This window comes from Harpia harpyja, chromosome Z (genome assembly GCF_026419915.1).
Source record: "Harpia harpyja isolate bHarHar1 chromosome Z, bHarHar1 primary haplotype, whole genome shotgun sequence".
Taxonomy (NCBI): domain Eukaryota; kingdom Metazoa; phylum Chordata; class Aves; order Accipitriformes; family Accipitridae; genus Harpia; species Harpia harpyja.
Window position 1 is genome coordinate 7,954,408 of NC_068969.1, and position 26,739 is coordinate 7,981,146.

Here is a 26,739-nt window from a genome sequence, read left to right on the forward strand (position 1 = left end):
CTGTTTTAAAAATACTTTATTCTTTAGAAAATACAGCGTTCAGTACAGTGTGCTCTGCTCCCCCCAGCTTCAACCCCCCCACCGCCTGCTCCGCCGAGGTCAAGGCAACGTCGGCACATTCCCCGCCGCAGCAGGAAAGCAGAGGGCAGGTTTCACCGACCCCCGTTTCCATCTTCCCAGGGAAGCGGGCAGCTCTCGAGCCCTCACTGGTACCCAGCAGCAAGGCACTCTCCCCCCAAAACCCCAGTGAAGCCTAACTCACAGCGCCAAGCTCGGTCCTTGGAGCCGATGGTGGCCCTTGGTGGCTGGGGACGTCCCGGGGAGGGGGGGGGGGCACGCAGGGGCTGTCACGCTTCCCCGCACAAGGATTTGGGGTAGCCCGTGTGATTTTTAAGACATGGGCCTGCCCCAGACCAGAGAGCCAGCAGCAAACCCAGGGGGTGACGGTGAGGGCTGGGGCATGTGGAGGGGGACACACCAGGGCTCAGCGTCCCCCCCGCTCCCATCCTAAACAGGGATGGGGCTGAGTCAGGGCTGTAACAGCTCCCTCCGAGGGGAAAAGCTTTACTGGGGAGGGATTCAAAAAGGGGATGCAAACACCGCCCAAAGGCAGAGTGACCTTTCTCCAGGGCCAGGCTGAGCTCAGGACTCAGGGGGGACCTTCCACCTCCAGCTGGCTGGCTCCCCCCAGGGACAAACTCCTGCCAGCAAAGCCCACCCCACGGGGAGGGGTCCTGCCTGCACCTTGAGGGGGTGCAGGATCGCTCCAGGCCTGGGGCAGAGGGGCCGTGCACACCGAGAGCGGGACAGGGGAGCAAAATCTGGGGGCTAGGGGAGCAGGGAAAGAAGCATTTTCTCTTTTCAAACAGGAATCCCCAACGCCACCCCCTTCCCTTTGCATAGAGCAGCTTGCAGGCAAGCGTGTCCTTCAGTCACCCAGGGGACACGGAGAGCAGCGGCTGTGCCCCCAGAGGGGACAGGAGCGAAACCTGGGGGACATGGCCCTGCTGCTCCCGTCCTCCGCTGGCAGCCCCGGGGCTTGCACAAGGACACGGGGAAAAGAAACACCGACACCCCTGAACCCTTCCCATCGCTCTGCCCCCAGGTGCAACAAGCCATCCTGGTGTTTAAAAAAAGGAATGAAATAGGAAAAAAGGAGGAGAAAAAAAAACAACCCAAAAAAGGCTGAGATGGAGGGAAAGATCCCCAGGTCAGCAGAGAGGAAGCCGGGAAGCGCCGCGGGGATGCTGTCCGTTCACCACCCGGTCCTGCGGGATCTAACTGTCCTCGCCGTTCTCGCCCGGCCCCTTGATCAGCCGCTTCTGTCCCCGTTTCCCCACAGGCCCCTTGGGCTTGGCAAAGGCCTGCTTGAAGGCATGCTGCTTGGGGTGCACCTCCTCGTAGAGGAACTCCGCCGTCAGCTCAGCTCCATCGTCGATCTCTATCTGCATCCAGGAGCAGCAAGCGGGGATTAGCAGCTCCCTGGGGTCTTGACACCCACCTTTGGGGCACCCAACTCCCCCCTGAGCCCACCAGCGTGGCTGGACCAAGGCTGCGGCACAGCCCCTTGCAAGCGCCCAGCATGGGTCTCTGCTCCATCACCTTCGGGTGGGCTCGCGCTTACCTTCTTGGCTATCTCCAGGCAAAACTCCTGCTCCACGGTGTCCAGCAACCGGCTCTTGCAGCTGGAGTAGAGCATGCGCTCCTTGATGCTGCATTTGTACCCGGGCATGGAGTAGATAAAGACTGCGAGAAGAGCGCAGGGCTTGTGGTGCTGCCCGGGCTCATGACCAGGGAGCACCAGGCAGCCACATCCCACCCTGGTCACGGCTTTTCCAGCCCCAAGAGTCCCAGTGTACTCAGCGCCAGGTGAGCCATCCCATCCGTCACCCCTTCCCAAATCTCCCCTGGCTCCGCTACGCCTGCAACACAATGGCTGCACAAGCCCTCCAGGGCAGCGCCCGCCGAGCCCTGCGCTGCGCGTGGCAGCTTCTTTCGGCACCAAAGGACTCGCCAGCACCCACCATGGGAGGACGGCAAGCGGGAACTGACTCAAGGTCCCCTGCCACACCATCCCCATCTGCTCCCTGCGCGAGCAATGGCCCGGGGAGAGCGAGGAACGGCACGGGCTCTAACCAGTGGCCCCCAGTGCCAGGGCACTCACCGACAGACTCCAGGTAGTCTCCCTCGTGCGAGTGCTTGTACAGGAAGAAATGGTAGCGAGCTGAGTCCTGGGGGATCCTCTTGGGCAGGTCGGCGATCTCCGTGGGGCTCGTGTGTACCAGGTCGATGGTCTCCCGCTCCAGATCCAGCTTCTGGTGGACAGAGGGGATGGGGGAGCGGATGGGAGTGAGAGGCAGCAGCAAGAGGCAGGTGGAGCGGGGTGCAGGGGAGCCGTTCGAGGGACCTACCAGCTGGATGTAGTTGATTTTCTTCTGCTTGAGTGCCTGGATGGCTTGCTGAGCATCCGACTGTAGGGGGAAGGCCAGGCCCTGCAGGGTCTGGTGCTTGCTCTCCACGCTGATCTCTGTCTTCACCTGGGGATGGAGACCAACCGCCCCCAGCATCAGGGCAGAGACCAGCAAAGGGTGGGGAAGGAAAAGAAAAGAAAACCGGCCGGTGCCACGGCAAAAGGCTTCTCATCCAAGGAGCCGCCTGACACCCAGCTCACGGGGACCATGGCATTAAACCACCAAAAGTCAGCCAGGGTCGGGGCGACGATGCTTGTCACCATACTGCCACACCGGGAGATCACCCAGCTCCAGCCATGCACCCCCACACCCCCCCGCTTCACTCCCAGCAAAGAAGACCAGCTCAAAACTGATGTTTCCCAGCGAGTCCCCGGCAGGGATGCTGTGACCGACGCTGGCGCGTGTCCGTCTCCGATCATCTCTGACTGCAACCTGCAGGTGATGGGGGGAGCCCTGAAATCACAGCGTTCAGCTGCACGAGTCCCCACCGGTGGGGAGGGCAAGCTCCTCCTCAGTGGATTTAACTATAGCAGACAGGCATTCCCTCCAGCGCCGGAGCTGGAGAATTGAAGATCCACAGCTCAGAAAGATCCTGGCTGCTGCTTTCCCCACAACCCCTGCGAGTCAGAGGCTGCCACCCGTACCCCAAGCAAACCCCCTACTCCAGGAGACCAAACCCCAGTTCCAAGAAGGAAGAGAAAGAGATCGCAAAGACGTCGCACCACCCTGAGTGCCTCCATCCAGCCACAACGGGGGGGTCCCTGACTGGGACTGGAGGGTGCCGTGAGCCGGCAGCGGGGAAGGGGGGGCAGGACGCGGCAGGCGCGGCATACCTCCTCGGGGCCGGGGTACTCTACCAGCGATGGGCAGCAGCAACAGCCCCCCACCATCTGCCACAGAATACAGGGAGACGGCGTCACCCCGACGGCGGAGGAGCCCATCCCACCTCAAGATCCCCCCCCGGTAAACAGTCCAGCAACGTTAACCCAGGTGCTCTGCAGCGAGCGTGGGTCCCTTTCCTTTGGGATCGGTTTGGGGGATTTTGGATAAAGACAGTCCAGCCTTTTATTTTGCTTTTCTTTTTTTTTTTTCCTTCTTTTCCCTCCCCCGATAGAGAAAAGGAAGAAAAATCAAGGCATGCCAAGAGAAACGCAGAAGTTTTAGGTCACCTCTCAAAACCAGCTTGGCAGTGCCAAAGCGGATCTCGTTACAAGGCTGCCCTTCGTTACAGCAGCCCCGCGTGGTACCCACACCCCGGGGAGATGATGGATCTGGGTGCCTGGAGCAGAGCATGCAGAAAAACACCGCCAGAAGAACGAAAAACCGGGCATCAAGCGGGCGGAGCAGCCTACCATCTCGGTGCTCGAGTCCTGGGAACAGGAATCCTGCGAGCGTGGGGAGAGGAGACACACTGTCAATGGCACCCCGCACGGGGACGGAGGTGGGGGGGTCTCAGTGAAACGAGAAGGGGTGGGGGACACACGGACATGCTGGGAGGATGGAGGCATACCATCTCTCTGCTGGAGGCCAGGGAAGGTAGGTCCTGGTAGTGCGGGCAGGGAGAGCAGCAAAAAAATGACACGGGAGACATCAGCGCTGGGGAGGAGTGGGAGGGAGAGCCCCGAGCTCCGGCAGCCCCGCACGCAGCATCTCTGCCAACATCCCCATGCAGAGCCTGTCCTTGCCCCATCTCCTGCCAGCTCCCCAGCCACGGTGGCCCCAACCCAGGATCTGGAGGAGTTCCAGCAATTGCAGCAATAGATTTTGGGCTATCCTCCGCCAAACAGCACATACTAAAGGTTTTGGGGGAAAAAAATGCCCAAGCCTCTATCCATGCCAAGCATCCTGGAGGATGAACAGGGTGCAAATGTGCAGCTCTCAGGAAATAATTGCTCAAGGGTCATTCGGTGCTGGGTGGGCAAGAGATCCGGCTGACCTCCACGCTTTGCTGTCCTACCATCCCCCAGGGTGCTGCGGCATCAGCAAGGGCCCGAGGGCAAGCACACAGGAATTCAGAGGACGCACACAAGCTTGCCCGGTCCTATCCTGTGGAGAGTTGCAGCACAAGGACATTACCACTGCCAACACCTCCAGATCCTCATCTTTCTCCCCCGTAAACGCAAGGAGGCTGGGAGGCTTATAGCAGGACCGGAGAGACCTCAAGCTGAGACACAAAGCACGCTGAAGTCCAAAAATCCCAAGAGGCTGAAAGTTGTCCTAGTAATGTCAACTCCCCCATATACCTCTGTATTTTCTACTCCTTCCCTTTTCAAAAACATTAAAATCTGGCTCACTGAAGCACCCCCCAGGGCACAGCCCAGGAGCCGTGCATGGGACAGCCGAGCATGTGCCACATCCCGTCCCCCCAGCCCCAGCCTTGCCAGCAGCAGGTTTGGCTGGGGGGTTATTTTACCTCCTTTTCTTTAGGTTAGTTTTCTCCCCCTGCTTCCTCATTGCTGGCACAGTGCTGACCTTGGCTAACGAGCATTTTTCTGTCTTACGATGAAACCTTCATGGCGGGTGTTCTGGCGAAGCCTCTGCTCTACCCACCCACCAACACTGCGGTGCAGCTACGAATGACACCCCCTTACACGCCACAACGGCACAGCCACCTTTAGTTCCTCTTAATTCTTCTGCCTCAGCCCCCAGCTCCAAAGCTGCCTTCCTCTCCCCCGCGGCCCCATTGACGTGATACGCCTGGCTCCTCTCCATGTTTCGGAGCCTGTGATGCTTCTAGAAAGACTTACCACTCGTGGGTGTTAAGGTAGCTCAACGCCAAATTCAAAGCCATTTCTTAGCCCACGGTCTGCTGACAACTTCCAGCTCAGTAAAGCTGGCGACGCATTTTCCAGCTATTTAAAATATACTTTTTTTTTTTTTTTTTTACAGCAAATGGCAAATTTTTGCGAGCTCCCACCCAGCTGTCAAGAAGGAGGGTAGCTCACGACATTGCCTCTGTCCATGCAATCCTCAAACCACAGGGGAAGCTTGGTTCACGCAGCCTAAAGCCTGCTTTCCCAAAGGCTGGGCACCCTGCCAGGGGATATGCAAACCTGAGTCCTTCCTGTCTCGGTGTAAAAGGCTGCTGTGCCAGCCCTGGAGACACTGCCATGCAGCCATCGCCTCCTGCTTTGCTGCTGCCCTTCCCCTCCTACCCCTTCTCCGCATTCATCCGGGGGTCAAGGAGGATCCCAGGGAGCTTCTGTCAGCCCAGAATTGCAGCCATCTTCAAGGTAAAGACTGCAAACCTGGTTGGCATCTTGGAGGGTTGTGCAACAACAGGAGGAGAGAGGAGAGAGGAGAGGACCGCCACCAGCAGCTCCAGGTGAGAGGCACAGCAAAGCACTTGCATGCTGGTGGCTTTTAAAGAAACAATGTCCCTTGTGTCACTTCCAAAATCCTAATGGATTGGTTGAATCCAGGGCGACACGCAGGGACCTGAACTGCTAGCGGGGGCATGGGCAGATGTGTAGAAGCACTGAGGTCAGGGCTTGCCCAGGGGCTGCTTCCCAAGTTGCTGCCAGCCCTGACTGCTCACTCCCATGAATCTGCTCCCCCAAATGAAACTGCAACGTGCACGCGCGTGCAAGGACCCCACAGCCTGTGCACACATGTGCAAAGACCCTGTAGGTGACGTGCAAGGCTGGAGGCATCTCTGTACCGAGCAGGGTGCTACAGGTTGAGAGCTGCTCCCATATAGCCCCCTCTCGATCAAAGCCCTCTGCTTTGTGTGGCTCCAGAAACTTGCTCGAAGCTGCATTTACTGAGAGTTGTGAGTTTCCCTGCCCCGGGGAGGTGAGTGTGGCACCAAAAACCCGAGCCATAGCTCCCACCGCCTCCTGCTTTGTGCATGGGGCCAAGCGGGCGCAGCCCCCCCACCAACACAGAGACTCTTCAGCACACCCAGTGCTCGGCCGCTTCCTACTTTAAAATCCACAGGCAAAAATATACCCATTTTCCTCTCTTTCTAAATGCCGCTGACTGCTCCCCGTGGCCCGTGCTGACACAGGGGACAGCGTACCTTTAAAATAACCCTCAAGCAAACCAAATGGCAGCAGCACCTTCACCCAGGAGCTGTGTCTCGCAAAGGTGAGGGTGGGAAGCAGAGCACGGCAGATCAACTGGAAAACAAGCACCATGAGCACCACTTTACCTCAGCCATGTGACCCTGCAAGACAGGGCCAAAAAAAACCCCCCAAAACTACTTAATCCTGCAGCACTGGCCAGCTAAGGCAATGGCACAGATGCCCAAAGGTGCCAAACAAGCCGCAGAGCCACCATCAGCACCTCTCTCTCTCCTCCAAGCATGGGCATCACCTCGGATCCTCCAGCACAAATCCTGCCCAGCCTCCCTGGGCTGGGAGCTGGGATAACTACGCCGAGACCCACATGGTGGAGACCACCTCTCGGTGGCATCTCCCAAACGCCCCTCAACTCCGCCACCCCCAGACCTGCTTTGGCAGCTGGAAACCTCCTGCTTTGTCTTTGCCATTAATTAACGCCAGCAGGCTGATTGGCTTTGTGTCTCCCAGGCATATCCCGATGCACCCGTGAGCCCCACAGCCCCAGCACAGGCGGAATAGAAAGGGATGCTCCCCTAGACATGAAGGTTTTCTATGGCATCCAAGTGAAATCCTCCCACTCCAACAAAATCCTGCTTCCAGGTGGTCTTCCCACCCAGTGAGTCGATCCCCTCCCTTGCCTCAGTGTTTCACAGCACCACAGAGGTTGGCATGAGTGCCACGAGATGCTGGCGGGGTGACGACAGTGTTACAGCCTTGTCTGCGCCCAACCCTACCCCATGCCACTTCCACATCTTTTTCCAGCACATAAGCCCCCAAATTTAGGCTAAGATCTGTATTTCTTGGGACGTACATTTCTTGGGACAAATATTTCTTCATATTTATAGCCACAGAGGAAGAGTATGGGAAAGGAGGCTGCTGCAGCCCAAAGATAAGCCTGAATTCTTCCTGCCTCCCCCAAGAATTCAGAGTCAGCTCTGGCTTTTGCCCCAATGCCTAGAGATTAGAGACTGCTGCCTGCTTTCAGCCTCAAACTGCCTTCTGACTGCCAATTACAGCAAGCGAAACAGAGCCCTGAGCTCCTGTCCTAGCAAGGAAAAAGAAAAACCCAAAACAAAACTGCAAATTCCTCTTTACGCCACCAATTTGACCATGAGGATGCTCAGTCCACCTCAGCAAGGGCAGGAACGGGTTAAACTGCAGAGGTACAAGAGACCGCAGTAAAAACGAGCCATCCCTTTCAGCTGGATGCTTGGATGCTTACTCCCATTCTGGCAGCAAATACATCCCCGCATCCCGCATCCCTCTGTTCCCCGAGGGTCTCAGGCTCCTTCTCCCCGGGCCGGCGGACACCCACCTCGTTGATGCGGATCTGCTGGAGCTCCTGCTCGGCTGCGGTCAGCGGGGCCGGGGCGGAGCAGGAGGACACATGCTTTTGGTAACCGCTCAGGGACACGTCCTCCTGCAGACAGAGGGACAGGGACGGCGGGGGAAGCGTCAGGGGGTGGTTATCGCTGCAGGGCTGGATGCACCCCCAGACTTGAGGCTGCGTCTGAGCAACCCAGTGGTTCTTGGGCTCTCTCCTTACTAGGTGGATCAACCCGAGCAGCGCTCTCAAACGCCTCCGTGCTCAATTTTAAATTCCATGCTCAATTTTAAACAGCGCCTGCAACTGCCTGTGCCCGTTCAGGCCACCCGGACACCCACGGCTGTGGCAGTGCGGCTCCTCTGCCTGATTAACAGAGCTCGTGAGCAGGAAAGCGAGAGGGAAAGGCAGAGACCACGGCCTGGGAGCAGCAGAGAGGGGCACAGGAGCAGGAGGGCAGACGCTGGGGATGCTCCCTGGCTCCCATCGGCACCAGGAGCCCCAGAGGGGGGCTGATGCCCGGCAGGCCCTGGCTGTGCAGTTCCCTCTGCGAAACACCCATGGAAGAGGAGAAACCTCCGGCCAAGTGCTGCCGGATGACCCCGGCGGCAGCAGGTCTCGCTGCTGGGGTGACACTGCCACCGCCTGGTGCTTCTTTTCCCACTCAGAGTAAAGCTCTGGATGTCTTCTGAGCCTTCCTCCCACCTCTTCCACAGTCTCCATCACAGACTGACCACAGCTGTGCAGGCATGAGAAAGTGGCAGCAGAGACTAAAGCAGCGCAGGGGACAAACCTCTGCGCTGTCCCCCCACATCCCACGTCCCGCTCGGCTTTGGCACCGAGCCCGGGGTAGGCTCCTGAAGCTCAGGGTTGAGCCCAAAAGGCTGCCCAGGAGCCACCACCATACCTTCACCGTTCCAAACATCTCGTCCTTTATGTGCCCCCCGCCAAACTCCTTCTTCACCGTCGCTCTGGTGGCGGCGTACAGCATCTTCAGCCGGACCTGCACGAGGAGGGAGGTGGCAAGCACGGTCAGAGAGGAGCATCCTGTACGGCGGGACCAGAGAGCACAAGAGGTGCTCGCAGTCACCGTCCCACCACCAGCTCCACAAACCTCAGCCCTCCCTGGGAGCAACCACCTAGTTTCTAGCTCAGGCTGATTTCTAACCACAGCATCTCCAGGTAGGGAACAGCCAGGAAAACCCATCGGCGTTATTTCCAGGACTGCCCGCGCACGGCACCACCTCACTAAGCACTGCCTGAGATCTGCCAGCTTATTCCGTGCTTTGATTTCCCATCCATGAGCTCCAGTGTGTGCGTCATTTCTCACCCCCACCTGGGTAACAGGAGGCGCAAATACCACCTGAGTCACCTAAAAGGGACTTGTGCCTTTTGGCACCTCTTTTGCACCATTCTTCTGCAAAACCCAGCCAAGAGCTTTTGCAAGCGCTCCTTGGTGCACTGCCTTTGCAATAAGACCCTCCACAGTTTTTTGAGAGAGATATATATATAAAAGGTATCTTCTATTATTATATATTATTATATATATACACATATATATACACACATACACATGTATGTGTATACACACGTATAAAATTATGTATTATTATAATTGTGTACATGCATGTATATATGCATGTGTACATGTACATACATATGTATACACCTATAAAATTATATATATTATGTTAGTATAGTTGTATATGTATGCATGTGTGTATGTGTCTGTATACACATGCGTGCACATATAATAATACATTATTTGTTAGATATATCTCAACAAACTGCAGAGGGTCTTTTTTATATGTGTGTTATAATATATATAACAACAACAACATGTATTTGTTATATATATACAAAAATATGTATTTCATATATATATAAGTGCATGTATTAACATGGCAGTAAATCCATATAGTATATAGATTATATAACATATAACAAATATGTGTGTGTGCGTGTATATATATATATACACACACACACACATGACAAGCACAGGTGTTAACACAGCAGTAAATCTCGGTCCCGCTGAAAGCCCATTACAGAGACCTGCCCAGCAAGATGGCATTTTCCAAGCGGTACCACCGAAATCCTCTAAACCAGCCTCCCACCCAACCGGCCCTGTTGCGCCCGCTCTCCGAGGCCGTCTCCCACCCCACAAGCCAGCCCAGCAGGTGTCAATGCCGGCCCGGCCACATGTGGCCCCGAGGGAGCCAGCCTGCCCGGCCCTTTTTAAGGCTGATTTTGGAGCCGGGCCTGGAGATGGGCCAGCAGCCGCTCTGCGTCAGCCTTCGAGGGCCAGGCGAGGCGGTGCCAGCACCGGTTCTTCCCAGAGAGACTTTTGGCCAGAGCCGCGGTGGGACGTCTCCATCCCGGCCCCGTGGTCCGTGCCGCTCCCCTCCCTCCACCCCAGACCCTCCACCTCCTCACGCAGCGCTGCGAAGAGGGCAGACATACAGTCCCGGTGTAGCTTACTGCGTCTTAAAAAATGCCCCCATCCCCAAAGCAGCCTCCGCTTCTTAACCCAGGCACAGCAATGGAGGGTGCGAACGCTCCTCCTCAGCCCCAGCGCAAAGTCAGCTCGGCCAGCGTCTCCTCCGCCTCCCCGAGCGCGTCCGCATCCGCGTCCGCGTCCGCGCGCGGGGCTGCCGCAGCCCGGCGCGGTGCTCACCGGGGAGCTGTCGGGGGACCAGGAGATGAAGAGCCACTCGTAGCCCTGGGCGTTCTGGCTGTCCAGGCGGTACAGCACGTAGCACGGCTGCTGCTCGTCCAGCAAGGGCAGCACGAAGGCGTCGTAGTCGGCATCCCAGCGCCGGGACAGCTCTTTGTGGGCTCCCAGCACGAGCTGTTCTGGAAGGAGAAGACAGAAAAGGTGGTGTTAGCTGAAGGCAAGGCTCAGCACGCCTTGCAGCACCACGAGGCGGCTCGTCTAAGGGCTTGCCGCAGCTCCGGCGCTGACAACGATGCCGTCCTGCAGAAAAACAAATTAAGGTCTTGAACCACATGCGGGAGCATACCCCCCCACTGGTGACCCCACCGGGGGATGCCATCAGGGCTGCGGCCACCGTGGAGGGGCTGGTTTTCTGCAGGCATCCCACTGCCTCCTGTCCAACCATCTCCTCCCCTCCCGTGGTCTCCTCTCTGGTGACTACCCATAGCCTCCTTCTGCTCTGCTCCCTCTAGCAGTGTAGTCCCCAACCATCCCTTCTTGCTCACAGGGGAACATGAGACCTCCTCCATCCCACCTGGACAAGCTCTAGGGGCACTAGAAGACCTCACCAGAGACAAAAGGAATCACCTATATTTGGGACACTGAGAAAAATAAATCCCATAACAAAAGCTGGGACGATGAGCCCAAGCTGCTCTCATCAGATTCCCCATAACCTCAGAGGGGTCAAATTCAGAGCTGACACCCAAAGCCCATGTCCACAGGGACCAGGGATGTCCCCAAGACCCCAGCATGGAGGGGGATCATGCTGCCAGGAGAGCCCCAGCCTCTCGAGGCGATCTACATATTTCATGCATGCGATTGCATCTCAGGTGTCTGAAGGGTCTTTTTTTCAGCTGCTACACAAGTGGCAGTGGGGCTGGGAGCCCTGCGAGGCAGGCAGCGCTCAGCTGGGATTTAAACACTGGTGCAGGCATCATATAAACATAAAACCCCTCCTGTGAGGGTCAAACCAAGCTTTGGGATGGCTGAATGGAAAAGCAATGGTGCTGGAGACGATCAGTATAGGTTGCTGGAAAACAACCTCTACTTTTATTCCATTTTAGATGCAGAAAGGTCTGTGGGAAGATGTCGGGAGTCAGAACAAGATGTAGGAAAATCCGGAGGTGCCAACGCAAAATGAGTTGGGGCTTTGGACAGTTGGCACTCGAGGGGATACGCAGCCTGGCACACGCCCTGCCTGGACCTCTGCCCACCGGGAGCCAGGAAGCCCCTTGGCTTTTCCAACCCTCTCCCTCTGATCCAGCTCAGCAGCTCCGAATCTCATGGCAGATGTATTGGCTTTGTGTGGCAAGGTTTTGGTAGTGGGGGGGGGGTTACAGGGGTGGCTTCTGTGAGAAGCTGCTGGAAGCTTCCCCAATGTCCGACAGAGCCAATACCAGCCGGCTCTAAGACGGACCCGTCGCCAGCCAAGGCTGAGCCCATCAGCGATAGTGGTAGCGCCTCTGGGATAACACATTTAAGGAGGAAAAAAAGTTGCAGGGGGCACAGAAATGGCAGCCGGAGAGAGGAGTGAGAACATGTAAGAGAAACAACCCTGCAGACCCCCAAGTCAGTGCAGAAGGAGGGGGAGGAGATGCTCCAGGCACCAGAGCAGAGATTCCCCTGCAGCCCGTGGGGAAGACCACGGTGAGGCAGGCTGTCCCCCTGCAGCCCAGGGAGGTCCACGGTGGAGCAGATATCCACCTGCAGCCCGGGGAGGACCCCACACCGGAGCAGGTGGGTTCCTGAAGGAGGCTGTGACCCCGTGGGAAGCCCACGCTGGAGCAGGCTCCTGGCAGGACCTGTGGCCCCGTGGAGAGAGGAGCCCACATTGGAGCAGGTTTTGTGGCAGGACTTGTGACCTCGAGGGGGACCCACACTCCAGCAGTGTGCTCCTGAAGGACTGCACACCGTGGAAGAGACCCACGCTGGAGCAGTTCATGAAGAACTGCAGCCCGTGGGAAGGACCCACGTTGGAGAAGTTCATGGAGGAATGTCTCCCGTGGGAGGGACCCCACGCTGGAGCAGGGGAAGAGTGTGATGAGTCCTGCCCCTGAGGAGGATGAAGCAGCAGAGACAACGTGTGATGAACTGACCATAACCCCATTCTCCATCCCCCTGCGCCACTGGCGGGGGTAGGTGGAGAATCCGGGAGTGAAGCTGTGGCCATGAAGAGGGGAGGGGTGGAGGGAAGGTGTTTTGAGATTTGGTTTTACTTCTCATTACCCTACTCTGGTTGATTGGCAATAAATTAAGTTAATTTTCCCCAAGTTGAGTCTGTTTTGCCTGTGACGGTAATTGGTTGAGTGATCTCTCCTGTCCTTATCTCGACCCACGAGCCCTTTGTTATATTTTCTCTCCCCTGTCCAGCTGAGGATGGGGGAGTGATAGAACAGCTTTGGTGGGCACCTGGCATTCAGCCAGGGTCAACCTGCCACAGCAGGAAAGCTTTTAAGGAAAATAGTTGAGGAATAAAGGGTTTGGGATGAATTACTCTCACCCCTCCTTTCCATCCAAGCAGGGCGTTCCCCCACCAACAGCGGCGTAGCCCTTCCCTGCCCAGCGCTGCCCCACCACAGTATCTGCCATCGCACGCTGAACCCATAATTATTTGCACACAAGGGGCATGTGCTACCAGTAAAGTAACAAGCACAGCAAAGGTGCTGAAAATACTTTACCTTCAGCAAAACCACCTGTTTTGAAAAAAAGCAAAAAAACCCTCAGCATACCCCTAAAATAAACACAAAGCCCTGCAAATGGATTTGTGCATTGCAAAGACCTGGGATCCTGAAGAGACTGCAAGGAATTTTGCCCGGCCAAACCCACTGGCAGCTCTCGGGTGTCTCCGTCTGCCAAACATCCTGACACCTCACACATGAGGCAATCAGTGCCAAGTCACTCCAGGCTATTCCCGGGCTGTGCCCAAGCTGGACCCTGGCCAAGCTGGACTCTGGCCGTGCCTCCGCAAGCCGGCAGCCTCCAGCTTTCCCCTGGGCTGGAGGAGCCGCTTATTCCCCCACCTCCCATCAGGCTCTTCACAGTTCAGCTCAACCTGTTCAGGGCCAAATTTTCCTCCCCGGGGAAAGGGAAACTCAGAGCAGCCGCCCTTTGGCAAAACATCATCGTCAGCGCTGGCTATTTCAGTCTCCGTTTCTGCAGGGCGCTGCTGCTGCAAAAAGGGTGGCTGGGAGCGTTTCTGGCCCTGGAGGTGCCCCCAGCACTCAGCCGCACGCAGGCTGCTTTGCTCCGAAATGCCCGTACAAGGCAGCCCTGCCTGCAGCTCTGGCAGGCACCGTGGGGGGACAGCGCAGGAGCCAGGAGCTTGCAAAGCTCAGTGCACAACATCACCTACGTGCAAAGAAATGCACCCAATGGGGAAGACCACAAAGCCAATCTTGTCCAGAAACCTGCTGACAGAGAGGAGTAGAGCATCACCTAAAACTGCGTTGGACCACAAGTAGTTCTCATGCCAGGAAAGCACTGCTGAGCCTCAGTGCGCAACCTGCTCCCCCCGGCCCCACCTTCTCCATCTGACCTTGGCTTCTCCTGGCCAGCCCCCAAAGGCAACATCAGCTCCAAGAGCTCCCAAAGGGTTGCTCAGCCGTTGCTGCTGTCCTGGGGATGCCTGGACACAGAGCATCTGCCGTAAGGCTCCTTGCACCATCTTCCTCTCCTTCCACTTGCTGTTGCCTGCTCTGACATGCCTCAAGACTAATGCCCCGTAGGGCAGAAGGTCCTCTGCAAGCCATCGAGCAGGGCTGGAGGCTCTTCCACATCCCCTGTGCAGGCAGGGCAGCTGGTATGTCCTCTCCAGCCAGCTTGGGACACATCCCTTCCAGAGTCAGCGTGCTCAAGTCCATCTGTCCAGCTGTGACATCTGCCTGGCTGCTCATTACTGCCTGAGGGCCCTTCTCTGGTGGGTAGAAGGCTGATGCCCCTTGTGTTACAGAAAAGAGTAGTGGCCCAGAAGGACTGAGCAACTTGTCCCCTCTCACGCGGGAAGGCAGACAGGAGGTCCCTGAGTCAGGCTGGTGGGACCACCACCACCTTGTCCCCAGCACACCAAACCCTTTGGGACAGAGATGCTCCTGGCTCTCCTCCTTTCGCCTGCCTCCTCCCAGGAGTCTCAGGCTCTGCCACATCTCAGAGGCTTCTGCAGACACCCAAGCTCCTCCAGAGCTGCCCATGGCTGGTCCAGGCCAGGGGAAAGGAGCTGGCAGGGTGGGAGAGCCAGACTGGGAAGCACAAAACAGTGCCGAGTGAGCTTGGTCCATGAAACAGCTGCTGCCGCCAACGCATCAGACAGATAAATACATCCCATTCAGCCCGAGTGGAGATGGTGGGATGTGGTTTCCACTGATGGTAAAAAGTCTCCCTTGCTGGTGTCACCGGCCACAACCCAAAGCCAGCGGCACAAGTCCTAGCACCCTAAGTCCAGGCTTAGGGGCATCCATGACTTATCCTAACGCAAACCCGACTCCCACTTTTTAAAAGGAAAAGGAGCCAAGAGCGCAACATTGGTGTCAAAGATGCTCCGAAGAAACAATGCAGATGTCACATCCCAACACACGGGGACCTTGCCAAGAACAAAGCCAACACCAAAGAACCTTGCAGTGGCCCTGCTGATGAGTCCCACATGTTTCAAGTCACGCCGCTCTTCCAAATGGGGCTTCACAGCCCCTCCGAAGGCCAGCACGGGCTCCTTACAACCATGGGCTCCTTACGACCACATCCACCTCGGCGTTTGCAGCGTGGTCCTGGTGGCCCACCTGAGGGAGGTGGTGATGGCAGCTTGGCAGGGCATTTAACGTCCCCGCTGCCATGAGAAACAAGTCATTCACATGCAATTGGATGAGGCTGAGGAGATGGAAAACCTAGACCACAGAGGCTCCCCGCTGGGACATTCAATCAGTGCTTTGCTCCGCTCGTTTATTTGATAAATGTAGAGGCCATCCAAAGGCACCTTTCCATGGGACAAACGTGGGCAGTTTGGTGCCAGCCTGAAAATTGGGCGAGGGCCAGGCCCGTGCACAGGAGCCGGGGCTGGGACGGGATGGGTTTCAGAGCATAGCATCTCTCACAGGATGCAATCAGGGCCCCGTGCTGAGCCCCGTGCCAAGGATCACCCCCCTGCCCACCCCTGCCCTGAGCATCTCCTTGCCTGGCATGGGATGCCATGTCCAAGGAGAAAGATGCTGCGCGTCACCCCAACCAAGGTCCCACAGCACCCGCAGCAGCTTCTCGCAGGGCTCCCATAATATAATTTGACACAGCAGCAGCAAAAGCCTCCCAGAGCTCAGCACCGATCCTGAACACCAGTGTCGGCCCGCTGGCAAAGTCACTGAGCCTCCCCGGAGCCGCCTTGGGGCTCCAATAGCTGCTCACCAGCACACCCAAATTTTGGGCTTGTATTTCAGGTCTGGGCTGCTGTGTGCCAGGGAGCCACAGCAGCATTTTCCCTGGGGTTTCCAAAAACATAAGCTGGCACCGCAGTGGCAAAGAGGAAAGGAGGAGAGGCAAAACAGAACCTACGTGGTGTAAATCAAAGCACTTAAAAACAGGACTTACCGTCCTCAATGATGACCTTGATGAGCCGAACTGAACCATTTCGGGCTTTGGCAAAGAAGTCCCTTAATTCCGTGGTGGCTGAAAGAACCAGAAACATCGTGATCAGATTTAGCAGTCAAAGCAGGTGCTAGGCTGCTCGGTGACTGGCCAGGGAGGGGAGCAACTTGGCAGGATAGAAATTTAAAAATTGAAAAAAAATAAAATCTCTGGTGCCAAAAAAAATGATAATAAAAATAATAATACAAAACCCAAACAGCTGGGAGCAAAGTGCTGCGTCTCCCTGAGGCGTCAGAGTTAAATAGCAGCTGGGAGCTCATGTGATCCAGAGAACTTGATACTTGGCCTGAGTGAACATAATCACCCAAATTTAGACGATGGCTTGGCCAGTGCAGGCGGGGAGAGCTCAAGTGACAAGTTTATTCGCTTTACAGAGTGGCAGGGTTTACATATGGGGGGTGGCTAGAAGATGTCCCAACAGGCTGTGACGTCCCAGGCTTGTGACACACGGCGGGGATGCTGCTCCCGAGGCAGCTGGGGACCAGTGCGACTCCAAACTGGAGGCACTGGTTTGAAGCTGAGCCCCTGGAGAAGGGAAAAGCAATGACCCCGGGGTTTTGCTCCACAGCCAGCAGGGCTTTGGTTGCAGAAGGCTTTTGGGAAGCGTTCTGGGCAGACACCTTCCTCCTCATCCCCCCTCTCCAAGGACCAGGCACCAGCAACTGGTCTTTAGCATCCTACCAGGAGGCAACAGCAGGCAGTGGATGTTGAAGGGGCAGCCCACCGCCAGCGCTGGAGGCTTAATCTGCCCACCCCAAAAGCATCACTGGCGCAGAGCTCTCCATCCCACCCAGGACATACTACATGCAAAGGCAATGCCCAAAACATGCGGCTTGGAGGGGCTGAGCCCCCTGACGAGGAGCATCTCCCAGCCTGACTCCCCCTGAAAGTCCCTTCTATTACACACCCGAGCACCTTCCTGGATGCAGCTGCACAGCCGAGGGCATCCCGTGAGTTCAAAGCCACAGGAAGCTCTGCGCTTGGTAGAAATACTAAAGAAACGGGCATTACAAAGATTGGAGACCCAGGCAGATGCTCCTTAGTCCACACCATGATCTGTGCTTGGAGTCGCCGTCAGCAGCCCCCCGCTCCCGGTGCTTTGCCACACTGCCTGCCCATTACCGATCACCGTGCCGGAGCAGCCCACAGCAGGAAGGAGCCCTGCTTTGGTTCCCAGAGCCTGAGAGCATCCACAGTCAAGTCACTTTGCAAAGAAAGCCATCCCTACCTCAGCCGGAAAGGTGCTGTGACTAGACAAGCCAATCCCTGCCAGCAAGGGCCGCATCCATTCCGCTTCAGTCCCACCAGCAGCGGGTACCACACTGACACAGCCCCCCAGCATCACCACGGGAGGAGCCTTGACATTACCCATCACCCACTCAAGGGGCACGGGGGGACATTGACTCTGTCACACACCGGTGCCCTCTGTCCCCTGGAGGCAGACCCCGGGCTGGGGCACTGCCCACAGCTCCCCCAGCCCCGAGGGAGAAGGAGCAGGCATGGATTTGTCCCCATGCACAAACACCGATGATGATGCAGGCAGAGAGGTGGACAGGGATGTCCGGAGGAACCCCCCAGGGAACTCCTGCCTGTCCCCCTCAAGCGATACATCTGAGATGCATCTGCCCCACCAGCAAAAAGCCTGCCCTGATCGGAGGTCCGGCGGAGAGAAGAGGCACAAACGAGGAAGAGCTCCCAGGCTGGTACCCTGCAAACAGCGGTGCTCCCGTACACACCCAGAGCTGCCACCTCAGCAGGACCCTGCGGGAACAGGCACACAGAGACCCCAGCAAAGGCACACCAGTCCTTCGTAGCGTTTTAGGGGACACACCACGAGCAAACCATCCTTCTCCCTCCATCAGCATTGAGGCACGTGGCTCTCCCAGTTCCCAGCGCAGACCTTCACCCTCTCCCAGTGCCAGCTGGGAGCTCAGCCCGCTCACACCATTCCCACCTAAGGATGCTCTGATATTTTTAGCCCCTTTCACTGCTGAGAGTGGCTGTTTCCTTCCGGCAGCATCTGTGGTTATTGCAAACACACGAGGCAGAAGAGGAGGAGAAAAAGAGACATTTATACACCCAGGAAACCTCGTGGAGGAGACAAATGCTCCTAATTAAGCTTCACCGATTCCTATTACACTGCCAAAATAGGAAAGAATAACAGCAGTCTTGGATGTTTCTATAGCATCAACTTTGGGGGAGAAAGAGGAAAGCTCTCCAGTGCTAACCGGCTTGCAAATCCCTCCGGCCTGCCCCATCCTTCCCAGAGCCCAAGGGCACGCAGGGGTCTGAAAAATCAGGAATCTGGGCAAATGCAACTCCCCAGCCCACCTGGAAATGCTAGGAGTGCCCAGAAGTATTGGATCGACAGCCGGGATGATTGACAGTTGAGTGACTGACAAGTGACGGCCAAGTGCTGGGACCTGTGTAGGTCCAGAGGGGTTTAAGGGGATGGTGAAAAGCACAGATGCTGCCAGAGAAGCCAAGCGCACAATGGGAAATACTGCAAGGTCTGCCAAGGAGAGAGATGCTTTCCAGAGGAGACGGCAGCAGGGCTTTCAAAAAAACTCAGAGTAGGCTTCCAAGCCATAATTCTGCTGAAATTAAAAAAAAAAAAAAAGCAATTTTCATTTAAATAAAAAAAATCACCGGGGTGTCTTTGACATCCCCTTCTGTCTCTCGCAACACAGAGCCAAGAGCCAGCGAGAGGGAGAGGAATAAGCTAGAGAAGGTTTTCAGCACAAGCTCAGCAACTGCTTCATTACAGTATGTTTATGACTTAATTGGCACAGCAGACTTGACGAGATGGCTTGCGTGCCTGAAATATTAATATAAAAGTCCACAGCTGGCTCTGGAAGAAAGGCAAGGAAGAGACCTTACCCTGGAGATGGAGGCGAGTGGTACCTCTGCCCCGAGGCACCTCCCTGCCGGAAAGTCTCCAGGACCCAACTCAAGGGCTGAAAAACCCACGTGTGGGGAAACTACAAAAATCAGGGAACGGGACAAGTGAGGGGGCAGAGGACAGGAGGGGGACCCGCACATCCAACTCACCCTCTAGACATGGTGTTGTGGTTTAAGCCCAGCCAGCAACTAGGCACCACACAGTTGCTCACTCACTGCCCCCTCTCCCAGTGGGATGGGGAGGCGAATTGGAAAAAAAGTAAAACTCACGGGCTGAGATAAGAACAATTTAATAATTAAAGTAAAATAAAATTTAATACTAACAATAATAATATATAATAATAATAATAGTAATGAGAAGCCATATAATAATAATAAAAATAGAACAAAAAGAAAAACCAAACCAAACAAACAAACCACCCAAGAAAAAACAAGTGATGTAAAATGCAATTGCTCACCACCCACTGACCAATGCTCGAGCAGCAATCTGCCCCTCCTGGCCAACTCCCCCCAGTTTATGTACTGAGCATGACATCCTATGGTATGGAATATCCCTTTGGCTAGTTCAGGTCAGCTGTCCTGGCTATGCTCCCTCCCAGCTTCTTGTACACCTGCTGGCTGGCAGAGCATGGGAAACTGAAAAACCCTTAACTTAGGATAAACACTACTTGGCAACAACTAAAACATCAGTGTGTTATCAACATTATTCTCACACTAAATCCAAAACACACTGTACCAGCTACTAAGATGAAAATTAACTCTATCCCAGCTGAAACCAGGACACATGGCTTCCTGGAAAATCCTGGAACAAATTTTTTTGTTTGTTTGTTTGTTTCTGGATTCAGAAATAAACCCAAGCTGGGCTACAGCCAGCAGGGATCTACTGAGAACAAATTGCATAAGATCAGCCTAGCTTCCCCCAGCAGAGCCACAGACCTGTGGGCTTCAGGAGTCTCCGCTCAGCTTCCTAAGTGTCTCCAAACGTCAGAAGCCAGACTGGGAAACATGGTGGTGGTGAACCTCTATGGCATGGGCACAAAACAGCATGGATAACTCACTCTGGGAGGTATCAGAGGTTGGATAGAGCAAGGTCTCCTGGGGACCTGTGGTGGGTCCAGGTTTAGTCCACATTTCCATGAACAGCTGTAAGGTGGGAAGCTAGAGGAGTTGCAAGCGCGCGCTGGAGAAGAATTCACCGTTCTCTCAGGAGACTGGAGAAACAGGCTGGGAAAAAAAGAAATAGGATGAAACTCAATAGGAAGCAAAGTGCCATAACTAGGAGAAGGACCAGCTACACCAACGCAGGGCCGGGTCCAGCAGCTCCAGAGGTGGGTCGCAAGCCAAGTTCAGGTTAATCGTTTCATGTTGTTGTGGGCAAAGTCATTCGTGAAGGCACGAACAAAAGCATGACCATGTTATTTGGTGTTGACAAGGCTGCAGGCACAGCAAGAACAGCATGTCCAGGCTCAGCATCGTGCAAGGAGCAAGGCACAGGACGGACGGCACCTATGCCAGAAGGCGCAGCGTGCAGGAGCAACAGAAGGAACTGGGGCTGGTCAGCCCAGAGGAGAGAAGAAAAACGGTGAAAAACTTGTACTGGTTTTCCAGCCAGAAACATCAGGCCCCACCTTGGCATTTTGGAAATCTCACGATGAGGGCGACCAAACCCTGGGAAGGACACAATGCCTCCATCCCTGCCCCAAAAAACCTCCAGAAACCCTCCTGGGATGCTGCTGCTTTGAGGCAGGGTGAGCTCGGTGGCATCGTGAGGAACCTTCTGGCTTTCCTATAAGACATTCCTGGCAGACATGGTGGGCACAAGCACCTGCGCCTCCTCAGCCACCCTCCCATGACAGCCCCAAAATCGCCTCCAGCCATCGAGTCGTGCAGCACCTCCCTATCCCATCTGTTTGTAGGCTGCAGATGAGTTGTCCCCTATTCATGAGCCACCTGCATTTAGCAGCCTGCTAACAGCATGTCCCAGGTCCCCTTGCACCACAAAACCTCCCTGCCCAGCAGCACCTGCCTCCCATTTGGGATGAAGGGCTGAGCAGAGCTGGCCATCGGCACCGGGGCACCCAGGCTGGGCAGCTCGTGCCATGGCAGGGAGGTGACGGTTTGGCCAGCGGTGGCCTTCAGGTGGCCCTGACCATCCAGGCAAGCTGCCAAAGGAGAAGAGGAGCTTGTGGTGGGAAGGCACAGCGGTGCCCCCGCTCGCAGCAGCACGGACCAAAGCCTGAAGACCCCAGGCTTCGGGGACCAGCGGGGCGGCCAGATCCTTGCACTGAACGTCCTACTGAACGGACGTGCTGTTTGCAGCCAGAGCAGGCAGCTGCCCTGGCTTGGGATGCGGCCATTTGGATCAGGAGATTTCGGTGCCAAGCTTGAAGCATCACACTTGCCTGAAAATGCTGTGAGATGGAGCAGAGAGATGGTGCTTGTGGGTACCGCCCTGCCACAAAAGCTATTCCCAAAGCCCAGTCTTTTTTTGATGTTTACAGTCCCAGTTAGCTTATCTGAGCAGAGCCAGGCTGTAACGAGGCCGGAGGGAGACAGAGGCACCACGCATTGATGACAGCCGTAGCCACAGCAACCGGCCAGTCTCTCCCTGGGGATGCCAGGGTGCCAGCGGAGCCGCCTGTGCAACCCCTGGGGAAGCACTGCGGAGAAGAGGATGGAGGCGACAGCCACACCGCCTCCCCTGCACCCTTCCCTCCTCCATCCTCTCCCTCACTTGGTGGGGGAGCAACAGGTTCTTGCTTATTCGACCCTTCCAAATCCCCCCCCATCCCGATGACAGCACCCAGCTCCCAGATGAATAATACATGCTCCCTGAAACAGATGCCTCTCTCAATACTTCGAGTCACCTTGCCCTCCCGACGGGAAACCCGAGCCTCCAGCCATCAATCTTTCATTCTCTGGACATAATCTTCAAGTCGATGTGACTCCAAGTGACTGCTTTCCCACAGCGTGCCTGGGATGCCAGAGGGAAACTTGACCAAAAATCCAGCCACAAACCTGGGCAAAACTTGTCCAAGCTCCAGGGATGCTTGGCCAGACAGTGGTTGAGATGCTGATGGATAAAACACGGCTACACCTGCACCATCCACACTCTCCCTGCACAGGCAGCTCTGCCCAGCTCCTGCCAGGCATCCAGGAAAGGGCACAACTGCAACAGGCACAAAATAGCTGTTGCTGCAGCTAAAATTCCTCCTTTTCAGTCTATCCCAGTGTAACTCCACCACGCAGTGCCTGCTCAACCCGCTCACTGCAGAGAGCTTTTCTGCTGACAGACGTGGAGGGCCAGTTTAAGTGCTAAGAGGATTTTATTTCTCACCATGGAAAAAAAAAAAAAATGTCCTTGCAGGGAATCTTTTCTCTGGGAAAAAGCTACAGCTGCCAGAAGAAAATAAAAAGAAGGCGGGGGGGGAAGGGCAAGAGAGGATACAAGCAAAGCTTTTCTCCCAATTTTCTGTGAGGCTGGGCCATATCCTGCAGGATTTCACAGGGACAACTCCTGGTCTGTATTGCAAATCCTGCCCAGAGACTTTCAGCCACCCACCTGACGCCAGCCGTTTGCTTCTCAACACCCAATCTTCCACGTGCATGCCCGGGACCTGTCTTGTCTCCACTTTGCCACCTCGGATCGGAGTTATTCAGCCCTTCCCTCACTCCAGGTTAGGCAGCATCGGTCGGATCCAGCCGGCAACACAGCATCCTGGAGCAAAGTGGTGGTGCCAGCATGCATGGTCCTGCCTCACTTGCAGAAGTTGCCAGTTGCTGTTCCTTTTCTCTACCCAGTAAAGCCACGACTGGGAGCACTGGTTTGGGCGTCAGGGGGGACGGGGACCCAGGGACAGACCCTGGCAGAGATCTTGTTGCATCGACAGCCTCTTGATGCTTGCTTTCCAAGGGATTTCCTCCACCCTGCCACTCTAGGTGCTTAACTTCAAGGGGTTTGACATCTCAGGGTGTTTGTCTGGTCTTCCACCCACGCTGCCGCTCTGGTCATCCTGATATGCCACCCGCTGGGGGCATTGCCCAAGTGGGTGTCAACCTCTGAGTTGGGTGCTGGCCCAACACGTCCCTGGTTAGGGGGTCACCCCTGGCATCCCAGCTGCGAAGCTGCCCCCGGATTCAGGCGGCCAGGCACCTCGGGACCAGCACTACCTCCCGGCATGGCGGAAGGAAAGGGTTCAAGGAAGCGGTGGATGTGGAAAGAAGCTCCTTTCTTCTCCAGCTTTCTTCTCACTGAAGAGCCAGGAAGCCGGCTGCTTTTGAAGGAGACCTTTGCAGAGCCAGCAGCTCCCAGGTCCCCCCTTTCTGCTCCTTTTCCCATCTGACATCATTCCTGCCTGCACGCATCACGGTTATGCTTCTCCTGAAGAAAACGTCCATTCCTACCAAACGCTTTCCCAATGCAAGATCCAGAGCTGGGGCAAAGCGGAGGCTCAGCTGCAAACTGGAGCGAAGGTCCTTCCCCATCCCCACATCTTGCCACCTCCCCCAGAAAAAGCAGGCACCAAACTCTATTTTTTGGTTGAAGAAACAACATACGTTTGATTTCTTTACTTTCTAGGTGAAAAAAAAAATCCCCTTTAAGAGACTTTTTCCTCTCTACCCAGAGGTCATGAAAGAGATCCCAGAAGCGGCTGAAAGCAGATGACCTCCCACCAGCATCAAAGCCCTGGTTCAGCATTGCCTTCCTAAGGTTTTAAACTCAAACAGTGAATGCTGTTCCCATCTAACACCGCTCAGGGCAGAACAGGGACTGTAAAAATACTCATTGAATCCTCCCAGCTGTAGTTAAAAAGCAGGTTTCCAGCCCCAAGAAGCCCACAGCAACCCTTGATAGCTTCCAACTGCCTCCCCAGCCTGGCAGTCTCCATGGCAGCCCAGTTTTCCACCAGCACCTTCGAGGGAGCTGCCACGGATACCTAAAAAAAATAATAATTAGCCTCTTGCCTCTGCATGAAAGGCTCAACCCTGATTAAACACCCCGAACCTGCGGCTCTTCACTGCCATCGCTCCCCCTCCCCAGGGACCACCTGCTTCTCCCCAAAAGCCGGGATGATTCGGTAGCTTCGCAGCAGGGGGCTGCTCCAGGGGCTCCCCCGTCACCACGTCACCCTGCTCTCACACTGATCTAGCACAGCATCAACCAAAACCTCTCGCCAGTTTGGCCGCAACCTCCCCTAAGCCAGCCAGCGGGTCGGACTGTAATTCCCCCGGGAGCAGATGCCTTCCTGCAAACGGGGGAGAAATGGGAATAACGAAAACACAAAGCGATGCGCGCACACAAAAATAACAAGACCCCAGAAACCATGAAGATGTGGAAAATCCCTCCTCCTCCTCGGCAAACAACAGACCTCAGCGTCTCAGCAGAGGGGATGAAAGTAGCAGCGGGATTGCTGCTCCTCATCCAATATCAAATCTGCTCTGTGCTGAGCAAAGGAATTAATTTGATCACTGTGCCAGGGTGAGGAGGACTGAAATACCCCAAAACCCCCCTGGGGTGGTTCCCTTAAAGCCCAGAGCGCCCCAGTTCAGCATCGCAGGTGTTAGAGGGGCAGATTTGCATTCAGAGAGGAAACAGCCGCTTCCCGGAAGAGGGACCGTGCAGCAGGGGACGGAGGACACGACCCAGAGAGCTCAGCCACCCAGAGATGTCCAAGATGCTACAAGAGCGAGGCCACACAATGCAAGTTATTTTTCGTAACCATGGGGAGGTTTTTATGCCACCCCCAGCTTGGGGATCTGCTGCCTGGGCCGAGCCTTTGGGTCTATCCGCACCCTGCACCGGCTGCAGCTCCTGGGGGGAAGTCCGAGTCCCTTCCCCTTTCCAGCAGAGCGCTGCTGACGGGGCACGTTACGTCCTACGGGCAACGACAACTCACGGCCACTCTCGCCACTGGTCCCAGCAGCGTTTGCCAAGCGGTGGGCAGCCAAGGTCGGCGAAGGTCGGCGCTCTCAGAGAGCAGCTCGTCGGCTTTGCCAAGCCAGCGCATCCCCCCCAGCAGCCGCAGGGGTGCCAGGGAGGACGGCATCAGCAGCGTAGGAGCGGACGGGCATAGCGGCGAGCAACAGGCAGCAGCCTCTTGGGGCACAGGCAGCGCAACAGGCCTTGCCTGCAGCAAACCCCACGGGAGAGCTCTGCAGAGCGGGGCCGGCACACCGAGAGTTCAGGTGGGCACTGAGGTCCACGCTGCTGATTTTTTTTTTTTTTTTTTTACAGTAAAGGGAACATTCAACTAGAGCCTGAACTTCAGGGCCTTAGCTTAAACCAGAAGCAATGAATCTGAACCCAAACGTCATCAGCTACCAGCACTCCCAGGCAAAGCAGGAGAAACATCTAAGCACCATCGCTAACCGCTTCTCAACTACTGCTCCTCCAGGAGCATCTGAAGGGGAAGGATGCTCTTGACCATGCACTCAAGGAACAAGGATGCTCATGCCACGAAGGAACAGCAGCCACAAATTCAACACCCTTGCACAACGGTGCTGGCCATGAGGAAGGGAGTTGCGAGGTCAGCGTCCCAGCTCCCCTCCCCGGGCATGCAGCGGTGCTGGATTCGCACCCGGCTGGCATGGAGCTGGGCTTCGGGGGCAGCTGCTCTCACATCCCTGCTCGCATATTGATTCGGTTACATAAATTATGCAGCACCTCTACTCCTGATTAATATTGTTAATTGAGTTGGCAGGTGGGGAGCAGGAGGGAAATACCGTGAGGACGTGCAGTCACACACCAAACGCACCCAAAAATGCAAAAGCCGTCATCTCAGGGTGCTGCCTGGGTCCTGTAGGGAGCGAGTGGAGAAAGCAGGGAGCTCCCCCCCAAACCCAACGGCGACGGTCAGGCAGGAATTTATTCGGGCTCTCTGCAACCCCCCTGGGACAAGGCGCAGCGCTGGGGGCCGAGCATCACCGCAGGGAGGGGAGGTGGGGCCGGGGCCGATGTGGGGCTGCGGCGAAGCGGATCTGTGTGGGTCAAGGTGCTGCCGCAGCAGAAGGCAGCTTTACAAGAGGCGTCCCGGCGGTTTATGGAGCATCAGCCCAGACAAAGGATGCAGGAGAACCCCTCACCGGCAGCATCCCCCCTCCTTCACCTCCTACGAGCACCCAAATGCTCTGAGCCTGACTCAGTGCTTCCCTTCCCCCCCCCCCCCCCCCCCCGCGCTACTTGCGGGAAAACCTGCCGGCTCCTTCGGGAAGCTTCATCTTATCGCCCCCATCATCGCTACCGCGACACGGCCCGGCAGCCTGCCGCGGCGGGGCCGGGGGGATGCTCGGGGCGCGTCCCCGCCGGGCGCCTCCCGAGGCGGGGAAGGGAAAGGAGCAACCCAGCCCGGGGGAACGGCGGTCCGACCCCTGCCGAGCCCAGCACGGCAGCGAAGGCTGCGGGCACCCCGCGGGAAGGGACGGGAGGGGACCAGCGGCTCCAGCGGGCGCCGCTTACCGTGGATGCCGGTCTGGTGAGTCATGGCTCCGCTCGGCTCCGTTCCCCTCCGCTCCGGCTCCGCCGCGTCCCGGGCAGGAAACGGCTCGGCAGGCAGCACCGCCCGCTTCCGGAGTCGGGAGCCCGCCGCCCGCGCCGCCCCTGGGAGGAGGAGCCGCCGCGCCGGGGCCGCACTGCGGCGC

At 56.3% G+C, this 26,739-nt stretch overlaps 1 protein-coding gene across 4 annotated transcripts; it reads right to left on the reverse strand.

Moving 5' to 3' along the window:
* TWF2 (twinfilin actin binding protein 2) lies at window positions 1-26,712 on the reverse strand. Of its 4 annotated transcripts, XM_052778884.1 has the most exons (10): window positions 26,558-26,670; window positions 20,160-20,325; window positions 16,144-16,221; window positions 10,537-10,715; window positions 8,767-8,862; window positions 7,851-7,955; window positions 2,412-2,537; window positions 2,165-2,315; window positions 1,625-1,746; window positions 1-1,445 (listed from the first exon to the last, which is right to left on the reverse strand). In XM_052778884.1, exons 2-10 carry the CDS (start codon window positions 20,236-20,238, stop codon window positions 1,278-1,280), a joined length of 1,104 nt encoding a protein of 367 aa, XP_052634844.1. In that variant the 5' UTR covers window positions 20,239-20,325; window positions 26,558-26,670; the 3' UTR covers window positions 1-1,277. The 4 variants fall into 4 exon arrangements, with proteins under 4 accessions (XP_052634844.1, XP_052634845.1, XP_052634846.1 ...); XM_052778885.1 differs by lacking the exon at window positions 20,160-20,325 and having other exon boundaries at window positions 26,558-26,712; XM_052778886.1 differs by lacking the exons at window positions 20,160-20,325; window positions 26,558-26,670 and adding an exon at window positions 19,625-19,646.
* Between the last annotated feature and the right edge of the window lie 27 nt (window positions 26,713-26,739).